General features: G+C 44.4%; 8 protein-coding genes across 8 annotated transcripts; 5 read left to right on the top strand and 3 right to left on the bottom strand.

Annotated features, from left to right (window-relative positions):
* Positions 1-1,580: 1,580 nt before the first annotated feature.
* AOL_s00043g295 (uncharacterized protein) lies at positions 1,581-2,784 on the bottom strand (the record flags this gene model as incomplete). The annotated part of the gene is made up of 4 exons (XM_011120782.1): positions 1,581-2,188; positions 2,298-2,414; positions 2,471-2,543; positions 2,605-2,784. The coding sequence occupies 4 exons, from the start codon at positions 2,782-2,784 to the stop codon at positions 1,581-1,583; spliced, it is 978 nt and encodes a 325-aa protein (XP_011119084.1).
* A 3,972-nt stretch (positions 2,785-6,756) lies between these two features.
* AOL_s00043g294 (uncharacterized protein) lies at positions 6,757-8,172 on the top strand (the record flags this gene model as incomplete). Its single annotated transcript, XM_011120781.1, has 1 exon — positions 6,757-8,172. The coding sequence occupies one exon, from the start codon at positions 6,757-6,759 to the stop codon at positions 8,170-8,172; it is 1,416 nt and encodes a 471-aa protein (XP_011119083.1).
* A 245-nt stretch (positions 8,173-8,417) lies between these two features.
* AOL_s00043g293 (uncharacterized protein) lies at positions 8,418-9,324 on the bottom strand (the record flags this gene model as incomplete). The annotated part of the gene is made up of 2 exons (XM_011120780.1): positions 8,418-9,059; positions 9,133-9,324. 2 exons carry the CDS (start codon positions 9,322-9,324, stop codon positions 8,418-8,420), a joined length of 834 nt encoding a protein of 277 aa, XP_011119082.1.
* A 974-nt stretch (positions 9,325-10,298) lies between these two features.
* On the top strand, positions 10,299-11,753 carry AOL_s00043g292 (uncharacterized protein; the record flags this gene model as incomplete). The annotated part of the gene is made up of 2 exons (XM_011120779.1): positions 10,299-10,519; positions 10,577-11,753. The coding sequence occupies 2 exons, from the start codon at positions 10,299-10,301 to the stop codon at positions 11,751-11,753; spliced, it is 1,398 nt and encodes a 465-aa protein (XP_011119081.1).
* A 1,479-nt stretch (positions 11,754-13,232) lies between these two features.
* Positions 13,233-14,211, top strand: AOL_s00043g291 (uncharacterized protein; the record flags this gene model as incomplete). The annotated part of the gene is made up of 3 exons (XM_011120778.1): positions 13,233-13,506; positions 13,579-14,070; positions 14,141-14,211. The coding sequence occupies 3 exons, from the start codon at positions 13,233-13,235 to the stop codon at positions 14,209-14,211; spliced, it is 837 nt and encodes a 278-aa protein (XP_011119080.1).
* Positions 14,212-15,183: 972 nt separating this feature from the next.
* Positions 15,184-17,115, top strand: AOL_s00043g290 (uncharacterized protein; the record flags this gene model as incomplete). Its single annotated transcript, XM_011120777.1, has 2 exons — positions 15,184-15,586; positions 15,683-17,115. The coding sequence occupies 2 exons, from the start codon at positions 15,184-15,186 to the stop codon at positions 17,113-17,115; spliced, it is 1,836 nt and encodes a 611-aa protein (XP_011119079.1).
* Positions 17,116-18,861: 1,746 nt separating this feature from the next.
* On the bottom strand, positions 18,862-20,676 carry AOL_s00043g289 (uncharacterized protein; the record flags this gene model as incomplete). Its single annotated transcript, XM_011120776.1, has 1 exon — positions 18,862-20,676. The coding sequence occupies one exon, from the start codon at positions 20,674-20,676 to the stop codon at positions 18,862-18,864; it is 1,815 nt and encodes a 604-aa protein (XP_011119078.1).
* Positions 20,677-21,671: 995 nt separating this feature from the next.
* On the top strand, positions 21,672-23,451 carry AOL_s00043g288 (uncharacterized protein; the record flags this gene model as incomplete). Its single annotated transcript, XM_011120775.1, has 6 exons — positions 21,672-21,841; positions 21,899-22,044; positions 22,109-22,165; positions 22,259-22,654; positions 22,752-23,021; positions 23,090-23,451. 6 exons carry the CDS (start codon positions 21,672-21,674, stop codon positions 23,449-23,451), a joined length of 1,401 nt encoding a protein of 466 aa, XP_011119077.1.
* Positions 23,452-23,523: the final 72 nt, after the last annotated feature.

The following is a 23,523-nucleotide window of genomic DNA, read 5'->3' as shown; positions in this document are numbered from 1 at the left end:
TGTGCTGCAGGGGCCGGCCACGAGAAAATTGTCAACCTCTTGCTTGCTAAAGGTGCAAATGTTGATACAGCTCACGAGTTTAGCAGACGGACACCATTATCTCACGCCGCGGAGATGGGACACGGCATCATCATAAAGCAACTAATTCATTGGGGAGCCCGGATTGATACCGAATGCCGCACTGGTTGGACTCCTCTGATTTTTGCCGCGCATGAGGGACATGAAGCAGCTCTAGCAGTGCTACTTAAAAACGGCGCAAAGACCGTGGCTAGCAGCACTGGGAAGCTAGCATTAGCCTGCGCCGCTAGACGGGGGCATGTAGAGACTGTAAAGCTATTGCTAGATCACGAAGCTGATGCCAATTTATACAATAAATGGGGCCTCACGCCTTTATTAGAAGCCGCCGAATCCGGAAACCTAGAAATAGTCAATATACTATTAGAGAGAGGCGCTGATCTGGAGTTTAGGAGTATCAGCACTTTTTACAGCAGGGATACCGCGGGTCGAACCCCTCTATCATTTGCAGCACAAAGCGGAAATAAGCTGCTGATAGAGTTTTTACTCGGAAAAGGCGAAGAATTAGATTCTCGGGACGACAAAGGTCGGACACCGCTCATACATGCTATTAGGAACCATAAGCAGGAAGCCGTAATTCAGTTACTCGAAGGTGGTGCTAATCCACTCATAAAGGATAATAATAGTAGAACAGCGCTATCGTATGCAGAGGATCTACAGCAGCGTTCCTGGTATTATGGGGAAAAGAAAACGAAGCAGATAGCAAAAATACTATCGGAATATTTAAATAAGTGATATGACTACACTCATGGCAAGATAGTACAGTAGAGCATGCTACGTTACTTCCTGTACATATATATTTATAGTATCATCGATTCAGCATATATAAGATTTATAATATTCAATTATAGACCAATGCTGCAATGTATGGTTAACCTGTTGCTCGAACCCAAATCACGAGTGTATAACTACATCTCATGGCACCTATGGAATCAATGCATCCAACAACTTTCGGGCTTTAATTTATCTGGTGGAGCTTAAGACTATTATCATTCATCTGAGCACATACTTGCTAGATCCGTAATAAATGCGCGAAATATCTAGTGAGAATTGAAGATATAAAGTACTAAGGTTCCAGACGAGATAAAGCGGTAATCTATAGATTGGCACCGCTTTTTCATCAAAGGATCAAGCGAAACATCAACATGTTTCTGTTGTTAGCTATCTGGTGCTAGAATAAATTCGGGGATTGTAAAGTCTCTGAGTCGTATTATGTAACTCAGAATCCGAGGGAAAACATTGAAACAATAAGTTTGCACTGCGTTGTTGCTATTAGTTTATTGATGTGTGGTGTATCACAGATACCATACGATTGCAATACGAGACTACCATACGATATGAGTTTCATTCAACTACCCTGGCGGTCGATCTGATCATTTGTGTGATGAACCGTCGTTAAATTATAAAACATCCAATTTCCGCTGTTCCCCACAAGACTTTTATACGGACAAAACATACTTCATTAAACCCTTCGCTCTCATAATTCATTAGTTCCCAACCCATCCCTACAAGTGCCAGAAGGCAGCCTTATTCTCCACTATAAATTCCTCCAAGCTTTGTGGCTTCTTCCCATCAGGATAATACTCCTTAATACTCTCCTCAAGCCCCTCGATTGACTTCTCAACCGTTGGTCCAAAGTAACCATAATCCGACACCAACAACATATTCTCCAAAAGTTCTTGTCCCAACTCTCGAGTCGACATGAATCCAATATAAGTCTCTTGTTCCAACTGCACAAAATTTGTCTTCTTCCCCGTAACTTTCTCGAAAATCTCACAAACTTCCGTTCCACTCCAAAATCCACCGGCCTGTGAGATACTAACCGGAGCACCAGTAGTAGCCTTCTCAAAGATCTCAGGGTGAAGTAATGCACCAGCTACAAAGGCTCCAGTGTCCTTCACAGGGTTAAACCACGGGTATTTAACCTCTTTGGAAAGAGGCATTGCGAAGTTATATGTTTCGCCGTCCCCAGATTTGCTGATACCACTTCTGAGGTTCTGCATAAACATTCCTGGGACGACGTTTACATGCGGAATGCGGAGAGAGGCGATATACTCCCCGATCTCGGCTTTTCCGTCGAAGTGGTGGACGTTGGGGTACTTGCCGCCGGAAACTATATATTCCCAAAAGTGTATGATTAGTGGTCCGCTCTAAAAGGCTTGGTATTTTGACTAAATATATACGGAAGGGTCTTGGAGGTTTTGTGAAAAATTAAGACATACGTTTTCCGACGTGGGGTAGGTTACTCCAGATCAATTGCTTCACCCCATGGGCTTTGCAGGCGTCTGCGATACGTTTTCCTTGGTTGACTTCTCGTTCTTTGGATGGATTTTCCCAGTCTGTGGTATATTGTTAGCTAGAGTTGTGTTGGTTATGCTGGATTGGAGATACTAACAATTGGTGACGCCAAAAACAGCGTAAGATCCTTCAATCGCCTTTGAAACGGATTCCGAGATTTCCATATCGCCCTATATAAATCTCATAAGCTTAACATACTTCAAAGGTTCTGTATAATATGCATTGACTTACGGCAACCATTTCTACACCTTGCGCTGTCAAAGCCTTAGCCCTATCACTGTCGGGATTCCTTGTCACACCACGAAGCTTATACTCCTTTGAAAGCGTGGGATGGGCAAGAATATTCTTGATAATAGAACCACCTTGGTTTCCGGTAGAACCAAAGACAGTAAAGACCTTTGAGCCAGACATTGTGGTTATTGTACGGAGGTTTAGAAACCTAGAATACGTTCTAGATAGAAGGTTTAAGGGTGGAATTTTGGCGGGTTTCGTTTGTTAACGAAATATCAGATGGTGTTGGAATTTGCGTTGTGTGTGTGGTGATGTCACTAGAGATATCGAGATATCGAGATTGATGAAAGAAGATTCAAGGAGACAATCGACGGGTTCTTATACTTCGACGACTTCAAGAGCCATTGATGCCTAGCGGCGACGGATAGAGCCTAGCTATCACGGGTTTCTGGGTACTTGGATTAGATTTCTCGATTACTATTCCTTCCTTGACTGTTTAGTTCGAAAATGAAGATCCCCGCCAAGTCGCATTTTAGACTTTGAAGCTGAGAAGCTTCCTGCGGGAACTAGCCGTTGTCGGCCGAATAAAGTGGGGAGATTGAAAGCTCCGTCATAAGTATCTACGCCCATTTCATCAAATTTTCTAGCACTTTTCGCAGAGAGTGGTCGTGGATGGTTTCAAAATATCTTGAATCGGAACGTAAATTTCAAAAGACATGCTTCGTCAGCGCTGCTTAGAAGTGATTTGGATGAGTACGTAACATCGCTAGTATTATTTCGGCTTTTGTGACAGGGATAGCCCCGGTTAGATCGGAGACTACAAAGACCGAGTAAGTGAAGAATCGTGCCGCATTTGCCAAGCCGGCCTCTCATGAAGCCTTTACTAGTTACTCGGCAGCTTCATATGCGGCTAATTGATATCACTTGGACCGGATGACATATTGACTTGAAACCGGGGTTTAGTATTGAATATTCCTTATAAAGCGAGCTTCTATCTGAATTGGTAATACAATTGCAACTGCACCGGCCGGCCGTCAGAAATCAAAAAGGCCGAATCATCGCTTCCCCGACGCGGGACCGTATAGATGTCATGGAAGCTAAGCAATTGGTGAGCATCCATTAAGAATGCACTATATATGGCACTCGAGCTACTAAGAGCGCTAGACAGGATATATATTTTATTTACACTTAAAACTTTAGTTACTTAGTATTTAAGTATGGTTTCAAACTCTCGAAACCACTGCTAAACGAGAAAGCTTCCTCACAACTGGACAGCATATACTATGCTATCATACGTATTCAAGAAACCTTTATTCAAGCCAAGGGGAACTGGTAATATGTAGAATATATTGTTTCTACGGTCGGTACTTCATGACATTGGGAGTTGCGGCACGGCATGCGCAACCAATCTCGTAATTAACTATGCAGACTCGTGTACATCAGGTTGTTTTGTTCAAGCCGCCTCTTTTGCGTTGAGATGTGGTCTATAATTCCACAAAAGGGTTCAACGCTGCCTATCGACGGTCGAACTGAGTTACTGACCTCGTGTCCTACTTTAAATTTAAATCCTTAACGCGGGAACGGGACTATAGTACAGAGTACTTATTCCACAATACTATAATGTGACGAAGAGCCCGCCTCATAGTGCTACAATCATACAACCGTCAGTCAGATATGGCTCGTGAGACAATATATACGTCTACGGTACTGCAAGTACTTATACGTATATATATACCAGGTTAGACTAGTTGAGACCTACAGCCTCAAGTACATGTACAAGCGTAGCAACATTACAAAGTGCTTCTCCCAAGAATTCCAAGTCTTATAGGCTCTCGGTTCGACTGACTTGTTCACATGCTATTTGTCAGATTCAATAGATAGCTCCACTAGAGATAGCACAACTTTAAATTAGTAACTATCCATTGCCCGAAGGTATGTTATATAAAGCCAAGGGTACAAAGGATATGCAAGTCAGCAAAAATATACTGTGTTGTGTACGATATAATGTATAACTGAGACTTTTGGTCCTTTCTTTGTCTCTGGCTGTCTATTTCCTGTTGGGTCAAAATCCGTTGGCCGGCGGTAAGGATGATAGTGAGAAAGAGGTACATTCGTATACATGTACTCCGCGGTACCTTCCCACATGACAAGGATATATATACGGGTAAGTTTTAAAAAGCTGCTGCTGATATTAAAAAGGAGCTTGAGAGGTCTTGCACAGGAATTCAGCATCAAATGGCATAGCCAGTCAGCTGATTTGTTGGAATGTTTTATTATCTCCGTTTATCGGTTCAAGTTTCTCCTCAGATTCAGACAATCCAACTTCCTCACTGAAGTCAATTGTTTGTGATCATGATATCGCAGAATATCCAAAATGAGCAAAGGGGGGGTCGGATTAAGGTTACCTGTCTCCGTCCAAATCTTACAGCAGATACTCGGAAGCTCTCCAGACCAATAGCTTCAAAATCTCGACCTTCCTGCCAAGCTTCGCCTGGTCGGTACCTTAACCCTATTCGCAGATTTTCCAAAACCATCCCTTTCTCAGAGTTCTTAAGGAAAACCTCGTAATCTAATATCATGTCTCGAGAAGTATATCCCGCAAACGATATCGATCCTACAAGCCGGTTTCCGGCAAAGGCGAGTCAGCCTAAGCGGTGCGCAGTCACGACCATGTACACCCGTCTACATACGCAATGCACGGCATGCAGTTCGAAGCTCCAGAAACCACCCCTTGTATCTTACCACATTCTCCAATCAGCTCGTGAAGACGGACTGAAATAGTACACCAACTTGGGCGTTTCAAGTTTTGCCGGGGTTAACGAAGTAGTTCTTTTGCTCCCCCTGCCCAGCCCCAACTATGCCCCGAATGGGCATGTCTTTGCCAACAGCGCGCGGCTTTTTGTTTCCCACATGCCACACAGCACAACGCAAAAATAGGGCAATCCTCTGTTCACATTCCAGCTTGGCCAGAAGAGGTCTCTGAGAAGTAACCCCACCGAGGTAGCTTTTCGCTAGGATAATAATCCGGGATGGGCAATGCTGGGTATCTGCTACCCGCTCGTCTGATAGTCACCCGGTAGCACACAAGGTAGCATCTACAATGTCAATTCCACAAAAAATTTTCTGTTTAGGTACCCAGACTAACCAACATCGAGCCTGGACTTTACGGATTCGGGTGCCCACTTCATGCCTCCCCAACGCAAAAAGGGGGTTCGACTCACCATAGCCATTGACCTTACTTCTTGAGATCTTTGCTCTTGACCAAGCTGCTTGACTTATGCTCGTTTTTTGCTTATGGTTACTATTACTTGATTTCCAAGAGTACGGTACTTTGGCAGCTTACCTCCCCGGCGTCAATGTGCATGGGGGCTAAGCTAAAAGGTAGCTTTGTAGCTCTCGGTACTTCTTCCTGCAGGGAGGCGTGTGCAAAAAAAAATCTGAAACGAAACGGGCGGTCCCATTTCCACATGGCCAGAGCTTTTTCTCTCTCTTTTCCTTCAGGAACGGAGGATAAGGGCGGGTACCTTAACCAGGATGGACAAAAAATGGGGGCGATGTTGGGATGTTGCCTTGAAAGGGATATGTTGTTCAAAGTGTATAAAGTGTCTTTCAGCACCCCCCAATCCTTTACGCTCTCTTTTTTTTCCCCTTCTACTCCTTAAGACGCTTTTTCTTCTTCATTTCTTCCTCTTTTTGTTTTTCAATTTTTTATATTTTCGTGCTTGCCACGAAAATTCACATTCCTTTTTTGATATCTGAACAAAAAGATCCATTCTCAGGGAGAAGGATTTGAAAATTACAAAAACTGTATTTCTTTGTCTTGACTTTTGGTAGCTTAGTATATTCTCTCGGATTGATACCGATAACGAAGTACAAGCCCTATCCATTCCTTAAACCTAAGTTTCAGATTTGATATCACCGGAAATTTATTTGTTTCTTTGTAAGAAATTAATATTATTCTCCGACAACGTTTTATATTCCAACTACAACAAGGATAAGATCGTATATTCCGAATCGGGGTGGATCACAACATTGCAACATTCTCAACACTCGATCTTACTCTTTCTTGATCGATAATCTATCTTATCCAACAGTTATATTTCCTCTATCTACCCTATCTATCCAAATAAATATACACAACATACAATCACAATGCGTCCAACAACATTCCTCACAACTTTCGTCCTCCCAGCCCTCTCTTCTCTCCCCTTCACATCAGCCTGGCTCCCCACCAAAGACGCCTCCACAATCCGTGGCGTAAACCTCGGTGGTCTCTTCGTAATCGAACCATGGCTCCAACACGTAACCTGGCAAAACATGAAATGCGGTTCTCAAAAGTCCGAATTCGACTGTGTCATGTCTCTAGGTCAATCCCAAGCCGACAAAACCTTTGCCAACCACTGGAAAACCTGGATCACAGAAGCCGATCTTAAGGAAATGGTATCATACGGTATTAACACCGTTCGTATCCCCGTCGGTTACTGGATGCTTGAGGATCTCGTGTACCGAGATTCTGAGTATTTTCCCAAGGGTGGTTATCCGTACCTTGAAAAGATTTGTAAGGCGGCGAAGAAGTTGGGGCTTTATGTGATTTTGGATTTACACGGTGCCCCCGGTGCTCAGATCGATAAGAATGCGTTTACGGGACAGTTTGCTCCTACTCCTGGGTTTTATCAGGATTATCAGTACACTCGCGCCGTTACCTTCTTGGGATGGATTACAAGGAAAATTCACAGCAAGCCTGAGGTTTTTGGATCAGTTGGAATGTTGCAGGTTTTGAACGAACCTCTGGCGTGGCATCCGGATGTCACCGCGACATTGGTATCTGAGTTTTATCCAAAGGCGTGGAAGAGGATTCGATACGTCGAGCGCGAATTGAAAGTTAAGAAGTCAAAGCAACTCCACGTTATGTTCATGGATGAGATGTGGGGTTCTGGAAATCCAAATCAAGCTATCAAGGAAGGTTCCGAACTTATGAGTTACGATTATCATAAGTATGTCAAGTGGGATACCTCCGTTACTCCTACTCGCGAAAGTTATATGACTTATAGCTGTACCGCCGATTTGGGTTGCAAGAAGCCTTTGATTGTTGGAGAGTGGAGTTTGAGTGTTCCCGACAACATGCAGGAGAGCGAGATGTTTAAGACTTCTGGTGCCGATGCGGTAGAGTGGTTTGGCAAGTGGTTCGTGGCTCAGCAGCAGATGTACGAGAGGAGTGGACTTGGTTGGGTGTTCTGGAACTGGAAGACTGAGTTGGGTGATTGGAGATGGGGATACAGGGATGCAGTTAGGGCAGGAGTTATTCCAAAGAACCTTAGGGAGTCTGTCAAATGGAACGTCTGCGGGGCCTACAAGAAGGATAAGAGGGAGACCGTCGAGACCGTCGAAGCTGTCGAGGTTAAGGCTGAGGTGAAGAGGGGAGTTGAAGAAGTTGTCAAGGTACCAGCTGTCGAGGAGGTACATGTACAAGCTGAGGAGCCAAAGCCTAGCGGTGTGAGGAAGAGCCACTTGGCAAGGCACAAGTCGTTGAGGAGGACGCATGCGCATTTGGTCGGACCGTCTTCTTAATTCATTTCTTGTTTGAGATTTCGTTGAGATTTCTTTCTTTTTTGATCATTTTTATATTTTTTATATATTCACACACTTTCGTTCATGTATATACTTCTGATACCAGATACCACGATCGCTATGATACCAATTAGAATGCACACGGCCTTTGACGCCGTCCTTATTATTTCTCATAATGCACCTTGTTCACCAAAGTACCTACTTCTATTAGTTTTCTGCTCATATTATTGAGATTAAGGGGGCGATTACTCACCAATACCATCAATCCAAACACGTATATCATCCCCGTCCCCAAGTATAATCTTCGGCTCCCTCATAGCCCCAATACCAGGCGGTGTCCCTGTCATAATCACAGTCCCAGCCTCCAATGTTGTCCCCCTGGACAGGAAAGAAACAGTATGCTGCACACTAAATATCATTTCCTTCGTATTGCTATCCTGCACCGTCTGTCCGTTATATATCGCCTTAATACCCAGGTTATGCGGATCCACAGTGCCTTCTCGCACGATCACTGGTCCGATTGGAGCAGAAGCGTCGAATCCTTTGCTATAACTCCATTGGCTATTCTCAAACTGTGACCTCCTAGAACTAACATCGTTGCCAGCTGTATAACCGAGTACGTATTCTAAAGCCTTGTCTTCTGGTATATCCTTCCCGGTTTTGGAGATTACGATGGTTAGTTCGGCTTCGTAGTCGCTGGTACCGTCTTGAACTGCTTTCGGAACTACAATTTTAGACGGGTGTGGACCGGTTAGGGCGGTACGAGGTTTAATAAATAGGATTGGAACGTCAGGAATCGGCATTTTGGTTTCTTTCGCATGGTCGCGGTAGTTCAAGCCCAAACAACGAATTATCGGTACCGCAGACATTGGGAGAGGACAAAGTAGCTATAGTATCGTCCGTTAGACTTTAAACCCGCTCAATGCCGGAGATATTCCAGGAAATTAGTGAAATACGGACTCGAGAAACAGTAAGGACTTTATCGGTTACGATCCCATCGAATACAGAACCATTGACTACACGAGCGGTAACGGATTCGCCATCGTGAATTGCAAGGCCGACGTCGGGATATTGAGAGCGATCGATATCTCCAAGGTGTTCCTGACCGTCTTCTTCGGCGATGAAACGGATGAGATTCTTCCACGTGGCCATTGTCCGACTATTTGAGAGATGTCTGGCGTAATTCTGGTGATAGTGGGGTTTGGAGAGGGGTACCGGTCGTGTGAATGATGTAACTGGTCGGACAAGTAGTTTCAACGGATGTCGAAACATGTATTCCCGATACAACAGAACTGTGAGTGATAGGAGGTGAAAATATGAGGAAGTGAAGTTGACATGATGAACGATGAAGCCGTCTCGAAGTTTGATGGATGGAAGTGGCGATGGGACGGGCCGGCAAGTGGCTTCGGGGAGGACAGCCCCGTTCCGACGGAGCCTTTGTGTTGTTCGAGCCGACACTTCGAGGAACCTCAACTACAGCAGTCTTGTAGCCACAGTCTTGCACCAAAATTCCACCCATCGCATTGATCGTGTATCAACATACTAACTACAAACTCCAGAAAAATAGTATCTATATCATACTCGAACTTGGGCCGACGGTAGCTTACGAACGATACCAAAAGTATAGTCGGCCAATTGACTCGTCCATCCATATTTAAACGTTCTAAACTACCTTTGGGGCTCAAGCTAGTAACTCCGAGGATCCTATGGGCGCGCCTCTTTATAATATATTTACGAATAGATTGATGTGCCTGGATTCACAATTCACTCTTTGGTCGTAAGTGAATGAACAGAAACCAAGTGGTAACTTCAAAGAGATATAGATGATTGATTGTGACTTGCTATAAGGTAGTAGCTCATACCAAATGTATTGATGCATGTTGACGGAGTATCGTCGCACGCATAGCAATGAACTCGAGATGGGTTTATAATTAGAAAGCTGCGGTCGACAAAAGCTCGAAGTCTCTGGCACAGCACAGGATCCACGAATGGCCGGCGCTAAAGATGCCATTCCACTCGAGTATTTATACTTTGGTATGTGTGCTTCATGGTTGATACGTCCTTAGGCATAGAGATACTCTCTTGAGTCGCTACAATATACTGTCGACCTCTATATATACACGAGAATGCTGTCTCTGCTTTTGGCCTGCCCGGCAGAAATTTGCCAGGAGATCTTTTCTTACTTGGATGGAGGGAAAAACGGTGACCTCGCGCAGCTCTCTCGAGTATCGAAGGATTTCCGAGAGTTAGTTCTTCCTACCCTCTTTCGTTATATAAAACTCCGCCCAGGCCATGAACTTGTTTTTGGGGATGGAGGGCCATTGTCCTCAGTTCGACCCTATGTCCGGTAGGCTTGAACAATTCATTCAACATTGGGATGCCACCAATTAATCACCTTTCGTAGTCACTTCTTTCTGGATAGGTCAGCGGGGGAATATGGCGACGAAACAAATGCAGGCCATGTCGAGAGCATCCGTCGCTCTACAGAGCACTTCGACTTATACCCTTCTATTACACATATAGATGTTTCCTGGGGCTTCATGGTGGCTTGGAACGCGAGAAACAACCTCTATAAGGCATTATGGGCAAGAATTTCAACCCTTTCCAACCTAAAGAGTCTGAGGCTGGTGGGATACAGCCCTTCACCAAACTGGAGACCTGGTTACACGCGGGACTATAATTCCTTGTATCGTTGTTGCACTTCGAAAAGCAAAGATTTTCTCGGGAAGGAGTTCATCGATGACGCAGAACTCACCAACGAACATATTTCGTACCCGCGACATCTCCAGGAGGTCCACTTCTCTGCGTTCTTGGAACTCCCGTGGAACTCAAACATCTCTTCTCGATATTTCGTAATTGGGAATTCAGCCGAGACTTTGAAGAAGATAGTGTTTTCCGGACAACATCTGCGATTAATAGGTCAAAGGGGCGGCCCTATTACGCTGATATTTCCTAATGTTGTCGAACTCTGCATCGGAATTTGGGGCGGTAGTAGGTATTCTGAATTGCATGCGCTCGCGTGGTTCGCCAAGAGTTGTCCGAATGTCCAGAAGCTATTGTTTAGGACGCTTCATAGCACATGGTCCTTTGAAGGCCCTCTAGATAATGGCGACCTTGTGTATGATGAATTGATTTCAATGCGGAAACTCAAAGAAGTTATCGTGCCATGGCCGGTAAAATTTAGTCTGGGGGACGCGCACCTCTACCTTGGGATAAAAACAGCGACGCGATACAAAAGACGGGAACTAGCTGGAGTTATCCGCTGCCTGGCGAGAGCAGGGTTGAACGATTTAGAAAAAGTAACGTTTGAAAGGAGGTTACGTTGGCCGGTAGATGAATACAAGAAAATTACGAAGACGTGCAAGATAACGAGAGGTACAGAGACGGGACTGAAGCTTTCTTGGACAAAGCTTCATCAAAGTATTCTAAGACCGGATCTATTTCGGTGTCGGGAGGGTGAAGTTAGGGTTGTGGCTTCAACGAATGGAGAAGAGAACGGCGCGGATAGCGGGGACGACATTGACGAAAACCCAGCAAATATTCGGTTTTATGAACCAGATATCGATACGGGAAATATATAGTATCTACAGTACGATAATACTTCGATATATTCCAATGAAGTTTGTAATTTTATGGCCATCTTTCGCAGCATCGATGCGGGCTGGAGCTAGTTATAACATCGAATCCAGTGTTGCAGCTCGCTAGTTAGCTAGTCAGCGCGACAGGCTAACTAACTGGTGGACCAATTGCAATCTAACGAGCACCCCAGCGGGCCATGCACCAATTGTTGGGCGCACATGGGTTATTGGTTAACAGGCAGCTGCTTGAAGAGGTAGGCAGCACTCGACCATGCTTTACCTTTGCTATTCCAATGATATTTAACTTTCGGTCGTTGCAAGTTAGATCCATGGAGGTTGTGCTGATAATATACTAAGCACAGTACAGGATATTTACGCACCTTAATCGAACCCCGGCGACGTTCGCTGCAGGCCACGGAATAGGAACGTGGAGATGTTTTGCGCCCTGATTCGAGGAACTGATCAATCCCGGCCGGATTGCGTCGTGGTATTTGCATTTTGTCGTATCCTGCGGGGGGCCTCAAAGGCGAAGTCCGATTTCTGACATGACATGACAATCAATCATAACATTGTATTCTTTCTAATATATCGGTATGTGAGAATTCGAACATGCAAGTTGGATTTGATTCGAAAATCGGGTGTATGACAATAAAAAAAATACTGAAATACAATCCAACCGTCGTGAAGCCACAGCCATTTAGTTCACATGATGAATTTATCGATGCATCGGGTTTCCTTCAAGGGTTCGTGTGAATAAGCGAAGAATCAACATTCGAATTCGTGATCGAATTCCTGAACGGTCTCGAACGAGAAGCTGTAGAGGGCTCCAGAACCAGATTTGATGGCTATACCGAAGATCTTGAACTATATAACCCAAGAGTTTATACCCAAACCAGCGGGTACTGCTCACAAACCCGGTCCGGATGACAAGAAAACTCAAAAAAGAGCCAAGTTTCCAGTTCAAGGCCCTGGCATGATGTCTCACCATGCAATGTCACCGCCTTCCCGATTCTACTGCAAATCCCGGGTTTAAATCCACCACCCCATATATTCTTCGTCATACACCTTGTATCCAACGATAAAGAAACAAAACAAAACAAAAAGGATTCGTTCTGGGAGAAGCTGGAAGTAGCGAATCAGATCGATTATTTGTCGCACGATAACGATGATCCGGTTGAATAGGGTGCGCAACGTCGTCGATTCGGCAGGCACGGATCACACACGTTTTTTGGGGTTTATCGATTCTTGATATCATGGATTGGAAGGACAGGAACCTCGCATACCAAACTTCTACATTCAGTAGGTGAATATTAGAAATATACAGGTCGTACCTAGGTACTCCCAGGCGCACATGGGAAGGATATAAAATCCTCCCTAGCCCTCCCAAATACTCCTGTCTTTCAAATCCACGGATCTCCCTTCTCCTCATCCGCCATACTCTCCATATAGAATACTGGGAATATATATATCAATATATTAAAGATGTATACCAAAACTCTCATTCTCTCATTCGCTGCCATTGCGGCCGCCACACCTTTGTCGATCCGATCGGATTACACTGTCGGGCCGTTCAATACCTGTTCCGCCTCTGATAAGGCGCAGACCAGCTGCCGTAACACCACTTTAATCCAAGACGATTGCTGTATCGAGACTCGTGGTGGACAGCTTCTGCTCACCCAATTTTGGGACTGGAATCCAGCAAAGGGTCCTTCTGCTTCATGGACCATTCACGGACTATGGCCCGATCGATGCGATGGTGTGTATCTTCCTAGATCCCTAAGACAATTAATTTAGAATTAGGAGTTAATAAATATATAAAATGCAATAGGCACCTACGAAGGTTACTGTGACCCATCGCGCGAAGTAACCGGCGACGAAATCACCGAAATCATCCAAAAGAACGGCGGCCACAACCTCCTCCGCTACATGCGTCGTTACTGGAAAGATAATGCCAGCGTTGACGGAAACCTCTGGTCGCACGAGTATAACAAACATGCTACATGTTTCTCCTCCGGAAGGCCTGAATGTTACGCCTCAAACAATAACGCCACTCATCCACAGAAGGATGTATTCGATTATTTCTACAGAACCGTAGAGTTGTTTAAGGGTCTTGATACCTATAAGGTGTTGAAGGCTGGCGGAATTGTGCCAAGCAAGACGAAGACCTACACTTTGGAGGAGATCCAAGCGGCTATTAAGAAGGCCTTTGGGGTTACCGCTACAATTGGGTGCACTAAGGGAACCGGGGAGATTGCGGAAGTTTGGTATCATTTCCACGTTAAGGGTGGTAATGTCTACAATGGAGAGTACTTGCACATTGGTGAGTCTAAGAAGAGAAATCTATACCCGAATCGTAGTGCTTTAGAATAGCTACTAACATTGGATGATAGACGGAGGCAAGTCCTTCTGCCCCGACACCGGAATTAAGTATCCACCAAAGGAGAAGTCAGAGGAGAACTAAATCGTACGAATTGTATTGTATACATGCATGTAATGTGACGAATTGTATCATACCCCGGGTATAGTATATCATATGCCCTTCATTGCTTTAAAGCTGTACATATATACCCCCCAAGATATAGCATCAATTGAATTGAATCATGAGAGTAATGCAAAGCGAAGAAGCGACCCTCCAACGAATAAATGAGTAATCAAGTGTATCCCAGGCCCTCCCATACCCTTGACCTTCCCCCCTGTCCCAAAAAATGGGATTACGACCGCCTTTTCACCCCCCTGTATTCTTTTCAACGCCCTGTAAATTGGGAAAACGTGGTAGAAAGCTAGGGATACTGCAGATAGCTTGTGTAGGGTCCAACCCTCCGCATTGGAAGTTACAAATATATCGTCCGGCGTAATTGATAGGAAGAACGAGACTAAAGACGACGAGAGTAGAATGGCACCATATTGGCGAAGAACCGGGGATATAGAGTTTGCATCCCGCGGCGGGCAGTGGGGAACGAAAGAGAGGGGCGAAAAGAGGAGTAATAGCGAGGGTGGAATTTCGAGGAGAGAGTGGAATATGAAGGGGAAATATAACTGCATCTATGCGGCACGGGAACGATAAGATGCCGAATGAGTCGACTCCAGTATGCAGTATCGTAGACTCTTTGATTCTGAGAAGTCGATATCTACCCGATTTATCGGCTGCGTGACTCACGGCTGTGCCACATCAAGATGTTGGATGCAACACGAATTCGTGATTTTAATTACCTCGCGAAGTCATGCTTCGTTGACGTTCCTCAACTACACTACTAGCTACAGACGCGAAATTTCTGTATAAAGTGTCGCCCCGACGTCGCGTCGTGTCAGAATAGTTTGTGTAAATTAAGCAATTCTAGATTTCAAAATCATTGCACAATCTCAAGATATCATAATCTTATAAATTCCTAAATAATCTTGCTATTATATCTAAGATATTATAATATTAGCAGAAATGGCGTCAATAATGGCTATCTACCCTGATATCGTCTACGAAATCCTCAACTACCTCGACCGCAAAGATATCTTTTCCCTCCTCCAAACTTGTAAACATTTTTATCTGCCTTGTTACCATTACCTCTGGAAGGTCTTGGTTTTTAACAACGACTATAACCCCGGCAACTGGTATCCCGGTTATGAAATATGTGTCAGTAAAATCGTACTTCGAAACCTTTTGAAGCTCATCCGTGAGGGGAATCCCTTGGGCTTTCAGCATACGAGGGTACTATGGCTAGGACGCCCCATATTCAATAAACAGTTAAGATCTATTTCATGGGATCTCAGAAGATATTTGAAAAAGTTGTTGGAGAATGGAGAACTTGACTTGAGGGAGGCAATTGTCTGTTACTCGAATGAAGGTATGATTCCCCACCGTCGCTTCGAGAATAGATATACGCCAAATATTTATGTGTTCAAACTATGAAGTATCTTCTTACTAACGGAACGATCTGAAGCCCTGGCCGCAAGTGAGGACCCACAAAGGGCACGAGATGGTGACTGCATGGTACCCCTTCATGCTCTCCACAAATACACACAATCAAAATCGATCCACGACTTTTCCTTGAGAGTTGAAGCTTCGACCATCAAATCCTTCCTAACTTACTTCAATCCGGAGTTATTAACACATTTTGAAGTTTCACTTAACTTCGACAAACCGGGGGACCCAAACTTCCCAACAACATTCACAAGTATTAACGGACCGATGGAAGTTCATATCGTAGAGTTTAGGACTGTCATCCGTGGGATGGTTAACCTTGAGTGGTTCAGCTGGAAGACACTGACTCAAGCTTTCTCGCCGGAGTATGCAACGGTACAGAAGGAATTAGAGGAACTTCAAGCTGTATTTTCAACTTTCAAGAAGCTACGAGAAATGGAGCTCGAGGGATACGTATTTCATCCATCATTCTTCTTAGTTCCGCCAGAGGGTGTGAAGAAACTCTCGATCTCAGGCGTGATGTCACCAGTCTGGTGGAAAGAATTTGCGGCAGCTCCCTTAACGAATGTCGAAGTTTTAGATCTCAAGACTGAGTCCGGCAATCCGAGTTCAAACCATCCATCCGTGCCAGGGGAACCTAGTCCCGAGAACACAGATTTCGACTTCTTAATCAAAGAGGTTGCCTGTCGTGGATTGAAAAGAATAACGATTCGGAATCACATATGGATGCCCCACGACTTAGAAGTTTGTATCGCACGAAGGAATCCCGACTTGGACAGAACTTTAGTAAGAGAGGCTGCATTACAGAAAGCAGTTGCTATTTTGGACAAAAGCATCTTTATTTTACGGAGTAGATCGAGGCGAGCCGCGTCGACTTTCCGGGGCAGAATACCCCGAAGCATTCTCGAAGGTTCTGGAGGCGCTAGTGAGAATACGGTCAAAGGAGATATGGCGCAAGCTTTCTCCGAACTCTTCAGTACAGACAACTACGAAGGCACCTCGGTGGAAAATATAGGTGATTCAATTCGCTCCTGGGAGGAATTTGGAGGTATTAGGGGAGGTGAACGTGAGCATGGAACATTGCGCCAATTGAGAGATTATCTGGATAATTGCATGGGAATGGTACTTGATAAATATATCCATCAGTATGGGAATTTTCCACCGCCGGGAAGATCACAGCTTGACTTCATAGCCGATTGTATCAAAACTTTTGGAAATAGAGATGAGATACAAGAGTGGGCTAAAAGAAAACAAGAAGCTACATGGTTTTTACGGAACTGTGAGAATAAAGTGGTGGCGGACACTGACCAACTGCTTAAACCAATGGCTGAGGAATTGGCGGACAGGATTTTGGCGGGGGAAATTCTGAATCGAGAGCATATTACGGATAAATTGAAGGGGTTGTTGGTGGAAAGGTTCGAAGGTTTTGGGCTAGAAGGCTATATAAGCTAGCGGTCCTATATATGTTCGAAACCTGCTTTGGAATTCGAGTGTGCGTACCAATGACACCGTTATGGAATCTATTGTTACCCGAAATACTTGAAGTATTTATTCTATATGTAACGTACATGCAAGCTGATGCTAAAGTTGCAGTTCTCATCAGTACTATATATGGTACTAGCATTTTGCAATGAGACGCCCTTGCCCCAAAATCTCAAGTGCAATTACTTGGAAACATATTAACTAAACGCTCAACGATAATCTAGTAGGAAACCCATTAGGCCACCGGATATTACTTCATTATATGTACCTACTGGGTTTTCTATTAAGGAGATGAATCTAAAAAGTAATCTTAAAGACTGTTGATATCAGAGGTTTCTTGTCATTGGGCTCGACAAAGCTGCAGCATTTACGCTAAACTACTGTTAAAGGGGCCATTATTATCATTGGAAGTGGTCCTACTCAACGAGACCAGTCCTACTGTTTTATATACTTAATCGATATATATAACTAGAAGATAAGGTGCTTGGCTTCATGATAACCGGGGGCCTGGTGAACATTATTATACTCTGGCTCCAGCTATATTTCTGAATAGATATGATTAGCCATCATATATATGCACATGGTTATAAAATTCCGTCGCTAGATCCACAAAGTCATTTCAAATATTTCTTGGGGTGTACTTATATCCGTTTAGTGCTATAGTAGACATATGAAACTGCTGTAGATCCCCTTATAATCATCCGAGTGAGAACGGTTAGTTGATATTATTAGTTATAGGTCTGTCTCTTGTTGAATAGACCTACCAATTGCTAGATTCCTCCTCCAACTTCCTCTCAGGAGGCTTAAAAAAAAGTGCAAAAAAGTCAAAAAAAAGGAGGAAGGCCGAGAGAGGTGTTTGAGGATCGAAATGCTGCCCCCGCCAGAACAGCCCTCGCACCCGTATCTAGTACTGTACTGGTGATAGTTTTAGATCAACCCCAAATTCCCAGTTGCTTGTTACCAACCAACTGAGCCAACTCTCGGCTGAAACAACATTCAACCTTTGCTGTATATATACCCATCTACAAACTAAAGCTCCGTGGAACGGGTTATGGGTAAGGGAGGAAGAGACGTCAGAGGAACCTAGCTTGGCGGGCCAGCTCGGCGGTATGTAGACCCAACAGGATGTAGTATATATATCTCTCACAACATAAAGCCTGGTTATGTGAAGTTGTTCTCGTAAGTCAGTTAAGCTAATTGCCTTCTTTTAGATCTTTAATTAGATTGGATAAAATATATTAAAAAAAGCTTAGGGACTTAAGTACTATTTAGATACATAAACGAGAAAATAAATAAGTAAATTGAGAATGGTATGGTACTATAGTACGAAGTAAACTCGCCGCTCGAGACTATCTCCGTATATGTGTATTGACCCAAATCAAACCCCCGCAGGCTAAGCACTGAGCTCAGCCAACCTAGCTCCTCTTCTTCCAGACCACTCCTCTTCTAGAGTCGAATGATACGCGTCATATAACACGACATTTCAACCGGCATGATTTGGATATATTCTCGAAAATCAAACACATAATACGCAAAATAATGAGTTCTACAATTGATAATCAACTAACTGGAATGCATTATGCATACATGCTATGTATTACTGGACACTATCATATGATACCTGGGCATCCCGTATACGTATATCCTACCGTTACCATTTCCCCAGATCCCAGATCTAATATAACGATACCTGCCTACCTACGAGGTGGGCATAACTTAGACTTTGACCTGAAACTCCTTAGACAACCGGCCCAGCGCAACCTTCAGATGCGCAGTTCCAGATTCTCCTAACTCTAGGTCTCCTACCAGACCCCAGTTAGTGAACAATCTGGCAACATAACGCCACAGTCTATAGCGGTATAGGAATAGGTACACAGCCGACAATGCACTATCAAGGGCCCCAACAATCCAAGCATGGTGTACACTTGACGCTTCGCCCACAATATGGAATTTACTATCGGCAGCCGGCCGTGAGAGGTATGGGTACAGTTCGACGAATTGACCTGGCCCGAATAAAGCGAAGGCAGCGGTCATGAATGGATCATGGGACCACGCGTATGCGTGGTGTGTTATTAGAGCTTCTTCGATACGTTCGTAGGTTATGTGCTCGGAATGCAATATGGCTAGGTCTCGTAAAATCAATTTGACGAGTTCTTCTTCACCCTTGGGCGATGTTGGTTTAATATATTCGCCCATTTTTTCAGCATCTTTCGCCCAGGTATAAGAAGCCAGTAGCACGGCAGGCTCATCAAGAGGAGTATCAATATTGTAGGACGGGTATACGCAGGTGCGTAGAGGCAGATCGGTCTTAGCAACGCCACCTTCTGTGATGCCACAATCTTTGACCCACCAAGGGTACTTGAATTTGAGCGCTACTTTAGCCGAGTCGTCATAGTGTAGAGTGTGAATTGCTTTTAGTTGGGTTGGGTGAAGGTCGAGGCCACTTAAGTCCATGCGATCCAAACACCCTAGAGTCGTTGTATTGAAGACAGTACTGTAGCCCGTGCGCCAGTTACTTTCACCGGCACACTTCACGGACATGTTACCGTCTTTCTTTAAGCTGTGGTCAATAGAAATAGCTTCCACTTTTGTATTCGTCTGGACCTCTGTGCTCAGCCCCTTCCGCATAGCATCAGTGAGGACCGAGGTGCCTCCATCGATGCAGAACCACTTGGCTTTTTCGTCGAAGTCGAAAGAGTCGATAACACTCTCAGAGAAGGCTTGGTCAAAGAGACCGGTCGATGAGGTTTGGGTTTCCATCCATTTAATAGAAGGAGCGTCGTACTTTTGTTCATCGTCACCTTTCGGTCCACCTTTCTCCAGAAACTCTCGGGTGCTGAAGTGATCGACCTTCCTGAGTTTCTCGAACCCTTTTTTGAAGTTTTCTGTCAATGCCGCCTTGTATGGACCGAAAGCTTTCTCGAGAATGTCATCAACTTTATCGACGACACTGTCGGCAACCTCGCCGCCATTCTTAACACCAACATGGTGGGGGTCAGGCCCCGGTGTAAAGAAACGGCCGTTGAAAAGTTTGGGAGTGTTAGAACCTTTGAGATAATAAGGAAGTGTCGGTGTCTTGGTGCGTTTGATCAACTTAAAGGTGCGGTTCATTGTTTTCATATCAGGAAACCGCATCGCGCCGATATCATAATAATCATGTAATTTGTCGCTGAAGTGATGAGTGTAGGCGCGGCCGCCGACCCTAGAATTGGCCTCCAAAATCTCATATGTGAGATTAGGGATTTTTAGATCATCGAGGATCATTGCAATATAGAGACCTGCAACACCAGCTCCGACGATGCACACCTTGCGGGGCGGTAGTTGAGGTGCAGTTTGATCACTGACTTCCTCAACAAGCTTGCCGTCTTTGTAGTTTTGGTCGCGCGGTAAGTCGTCAGGACTACATTGGGGAAGGCCGGAAAATGGGTTCCCAGGCATCTGTCGAAGAATCTCGATTTCGGCTGCGATCTTCTCGCGGACCACCTGTTGGGCATAGCGCCCTTTGATAGGATGAAGGCCAAAGGTATTCATGATAATAGAGGTTTGTAAAATTATAAAGTGCAAAGTGTAAGAGTATAGTATATTTTAAATTTATAAAGCGAGTATAGATCTATAGACGTCGACGCCCGACGGGGATCTGCAAAGCTAAACTGGTGCTGGCTAGCGCTTGCCTTTTTATAAATATTGATAAATTGCAATCGAAAAACCCAGATGCAGTTGTTAAAATCCAGAATTCTTTGTCTTTATATATACGCACCCTTGGATAGTCTGTATGCATATACACAGATCTGTTCTACTACTCGAGCTCTACTATACAGCTGATATCATAATATCGCCGTGGGACTGGCACTGCATACACTCGATAACCCGCAGCTGAGCTGAAGATAGATGAGGGCTGGTGTGCAGCGCACCCCGAACCCCGAAGATATCGGATATGCATATCGTCAGCTCAGTCGTATCTTTTTGCTGTAGAATACCGCAGCGGGGAGGTCAGAGGGGTTATTTAGTGGAAGTCTCCTGATGAATGATTCTTCGCAAACTTTGATTATATTATCATATTATTGGTTTCGCATACAGGAATGGCGAGGTAGAAAATGGTGGCGTATACGGTGGCGATTATGCATTGATGATTGGGTGCGCACATAGTGGTGGCGCCATGGGCACGAACTGATTGGTTGCGCACACAGTGATAACGATGTATCTATTGGCTGCGCACACAGCAATGGCGCCATGCATGGCAATGGATTAACATTTGTAATATTTGGCTGCAGCAAAGCGATGAACGACGACGCATATGCGCATATATGCTTCAATGGACGGCTGATGCTGAATTTGCGACGTTAGCTGGAAATGAATATTTTATTATCAGCCCCAAGAGTAGATGATGTGGTACTTAAACACCTACAGTTTTGATTTTTAGAAAAATTGCAAAATAGGTACTATAGCTAGATAGGAACCCGATAAGGAAAAGTTATTTGATATCATTTGAATTCAACAAGAAAAGAATCATACTACACCAATACGATATGAAAGAAAGCAAAGTCTTCGACGTTATTGTCGTTGGAGGCGGCCCCGTCGGACTTGCGACTGCCTACGAAGTCGCAAAGACCGGCTCCAAGGTTATTGTACTCGAGCAAAACAACTTCTTCAACCATGCGGGGAGCTCTGGTGATCTGGCTAGGATGTTTCGGACGATGTAAGTTAAGTGTTTCTGTCAAGAGTTTCGGTGAAGAACCACTAATATCTTTGAAAGGTATACGGAAAGCTTCATGGCTGATCTCGCCAAGGAATCCATGGGTCTATGGGATGATCTCGAGAGAGAATCGAGCACGTCCCTTCGCTGGATGAGCGGCCTTCTCAATTTTGGCGATAAGGATTTAGGTGAAAATAGTCCTGAAGGTACTCTATCTATAATATTAATATTAGTCCGAGATATATTGATAAGTTCGCTGACATCGGATAGGAACATTACTGGATCCAATTAAACACCTCACAAGACTTCAAATGGCATATAAGAAATGTATGTGGTCGAAATGATGTACATATGTGGGAGCTTCCCAATTGTAATCATGGTCTTGCACTAACCGACAATTAACCGTTTCGAACTTTCCAGTAACCGTAGAAGAAATTCAGAAACGCTACCCCTTCAAGGACTTGCCGTCGGACTGGGTTGGTGTATACGCACCCGATAACGGCGTCATTAACGTGCAGCTTCTTTTACGGACTCTACTCAGCTTAGCAAAAGACTATGGTGCCGAGACCAAACAAAATACGCAAGTCAAAGAAATCCGTCTTTCCGAGAGTGACAGCAATATCTGGGAAGTTCACACCATCCGCCATGAAAAGGATCTTGTCGTCTTCAAAGCGAAGAAGATTGTTATAGCATCTGGCGCTTATGTCAATCATGTGCTGAAGCCTAGCTACGGCATCTCCCTTGATCTTTGTATCTGGGAGATGGTTGCTAATTACTTTAACTGCAATGCCGGGCCGAACGGGACAATATTTCCTAGTATGTAAACTCCCACCCTACAAGCAAGCAGCTTCTTTATATATTATTCATATAGCCCTTACTACGACAACCAAGACTGACTCGGCATCTGAAATAGGCATGTGGTTCCAATTTGCCCCTCCGGATGAGAATAAAAGGTCGCAGCTGTTCTACGGATTTCCGACTTTACCTTGGGGACCCCCCAATGTTGTCCGTATTGCTGTCGACGCTGCCAGTAATCGAATCAAAGACCCTAAGGATCGAAAGACTAGCGTCGTTAATCCAGATGATATTCATGACACACAAGAATTCATCAAGAAGCACATCGTCGGTGTCGATTCCACCGTCCCCGCGTTCACTTTATCGTGTCTACAGACTAATGTTTTTGGTACGTACGCTTTTAACAGTAATTTTGAACCTTGTGCCAGTTTCGCTAATCTTACTCTTGTAATCTAGACAATATGTTCGTTCTGGATTACATTCCGGAAGAATACCTTCGTGGTGGTCCGAAGGACAGTGTGGTGGTCTTCACAGCCGGCTGGGCTATGAAGTTTGTGCCGTTGCTTGGTAAGGCTCTGGCGGATATGGCTCTTCACGGGAAGTCCGAGTATGCCCGTGGAGAATTCTCTATTACTCGTAAAGGTGTCAAAGGTGAGACTATTATTGTCGATCATAGCAAACCGCAAAATATGGCGGAGTCGTTTCCCTGTTTAAATTTAGAAGAAGGTGAAGTACAGAGTTTTAGTGCAAGGCCTCAGCAAGCCTCGGGGTCATCTATGAGATCTCGAAGGTCTCACACGACGTCGACTGAGCAATAGATCCAAATAGTATCTCTTGTATGTATTTCAGATTCAAATTTGAATATATATACGATTAAGCCTTAAGTATCT

This window comes from Orbilia oligospora, assembly GCF_000225545.1.
Source record: "Orbilia oligospora ATCC 24927 unplaced genomic scaffold scaffold00043, whole genome shotgun sequence".
NCBI classification, from domain to species: Eukaryota; Fungi; Ascomycota; class Orbiliomycetes; order Orbiliales; family Orbiliaceae; genus Orbilia; species Orbilia oligospora.
The sequence above is the reverse complement of the archived record's forward strand: the minus strand, read 5'-3'. Positions and strand labels throughout refer to the sequence as shown.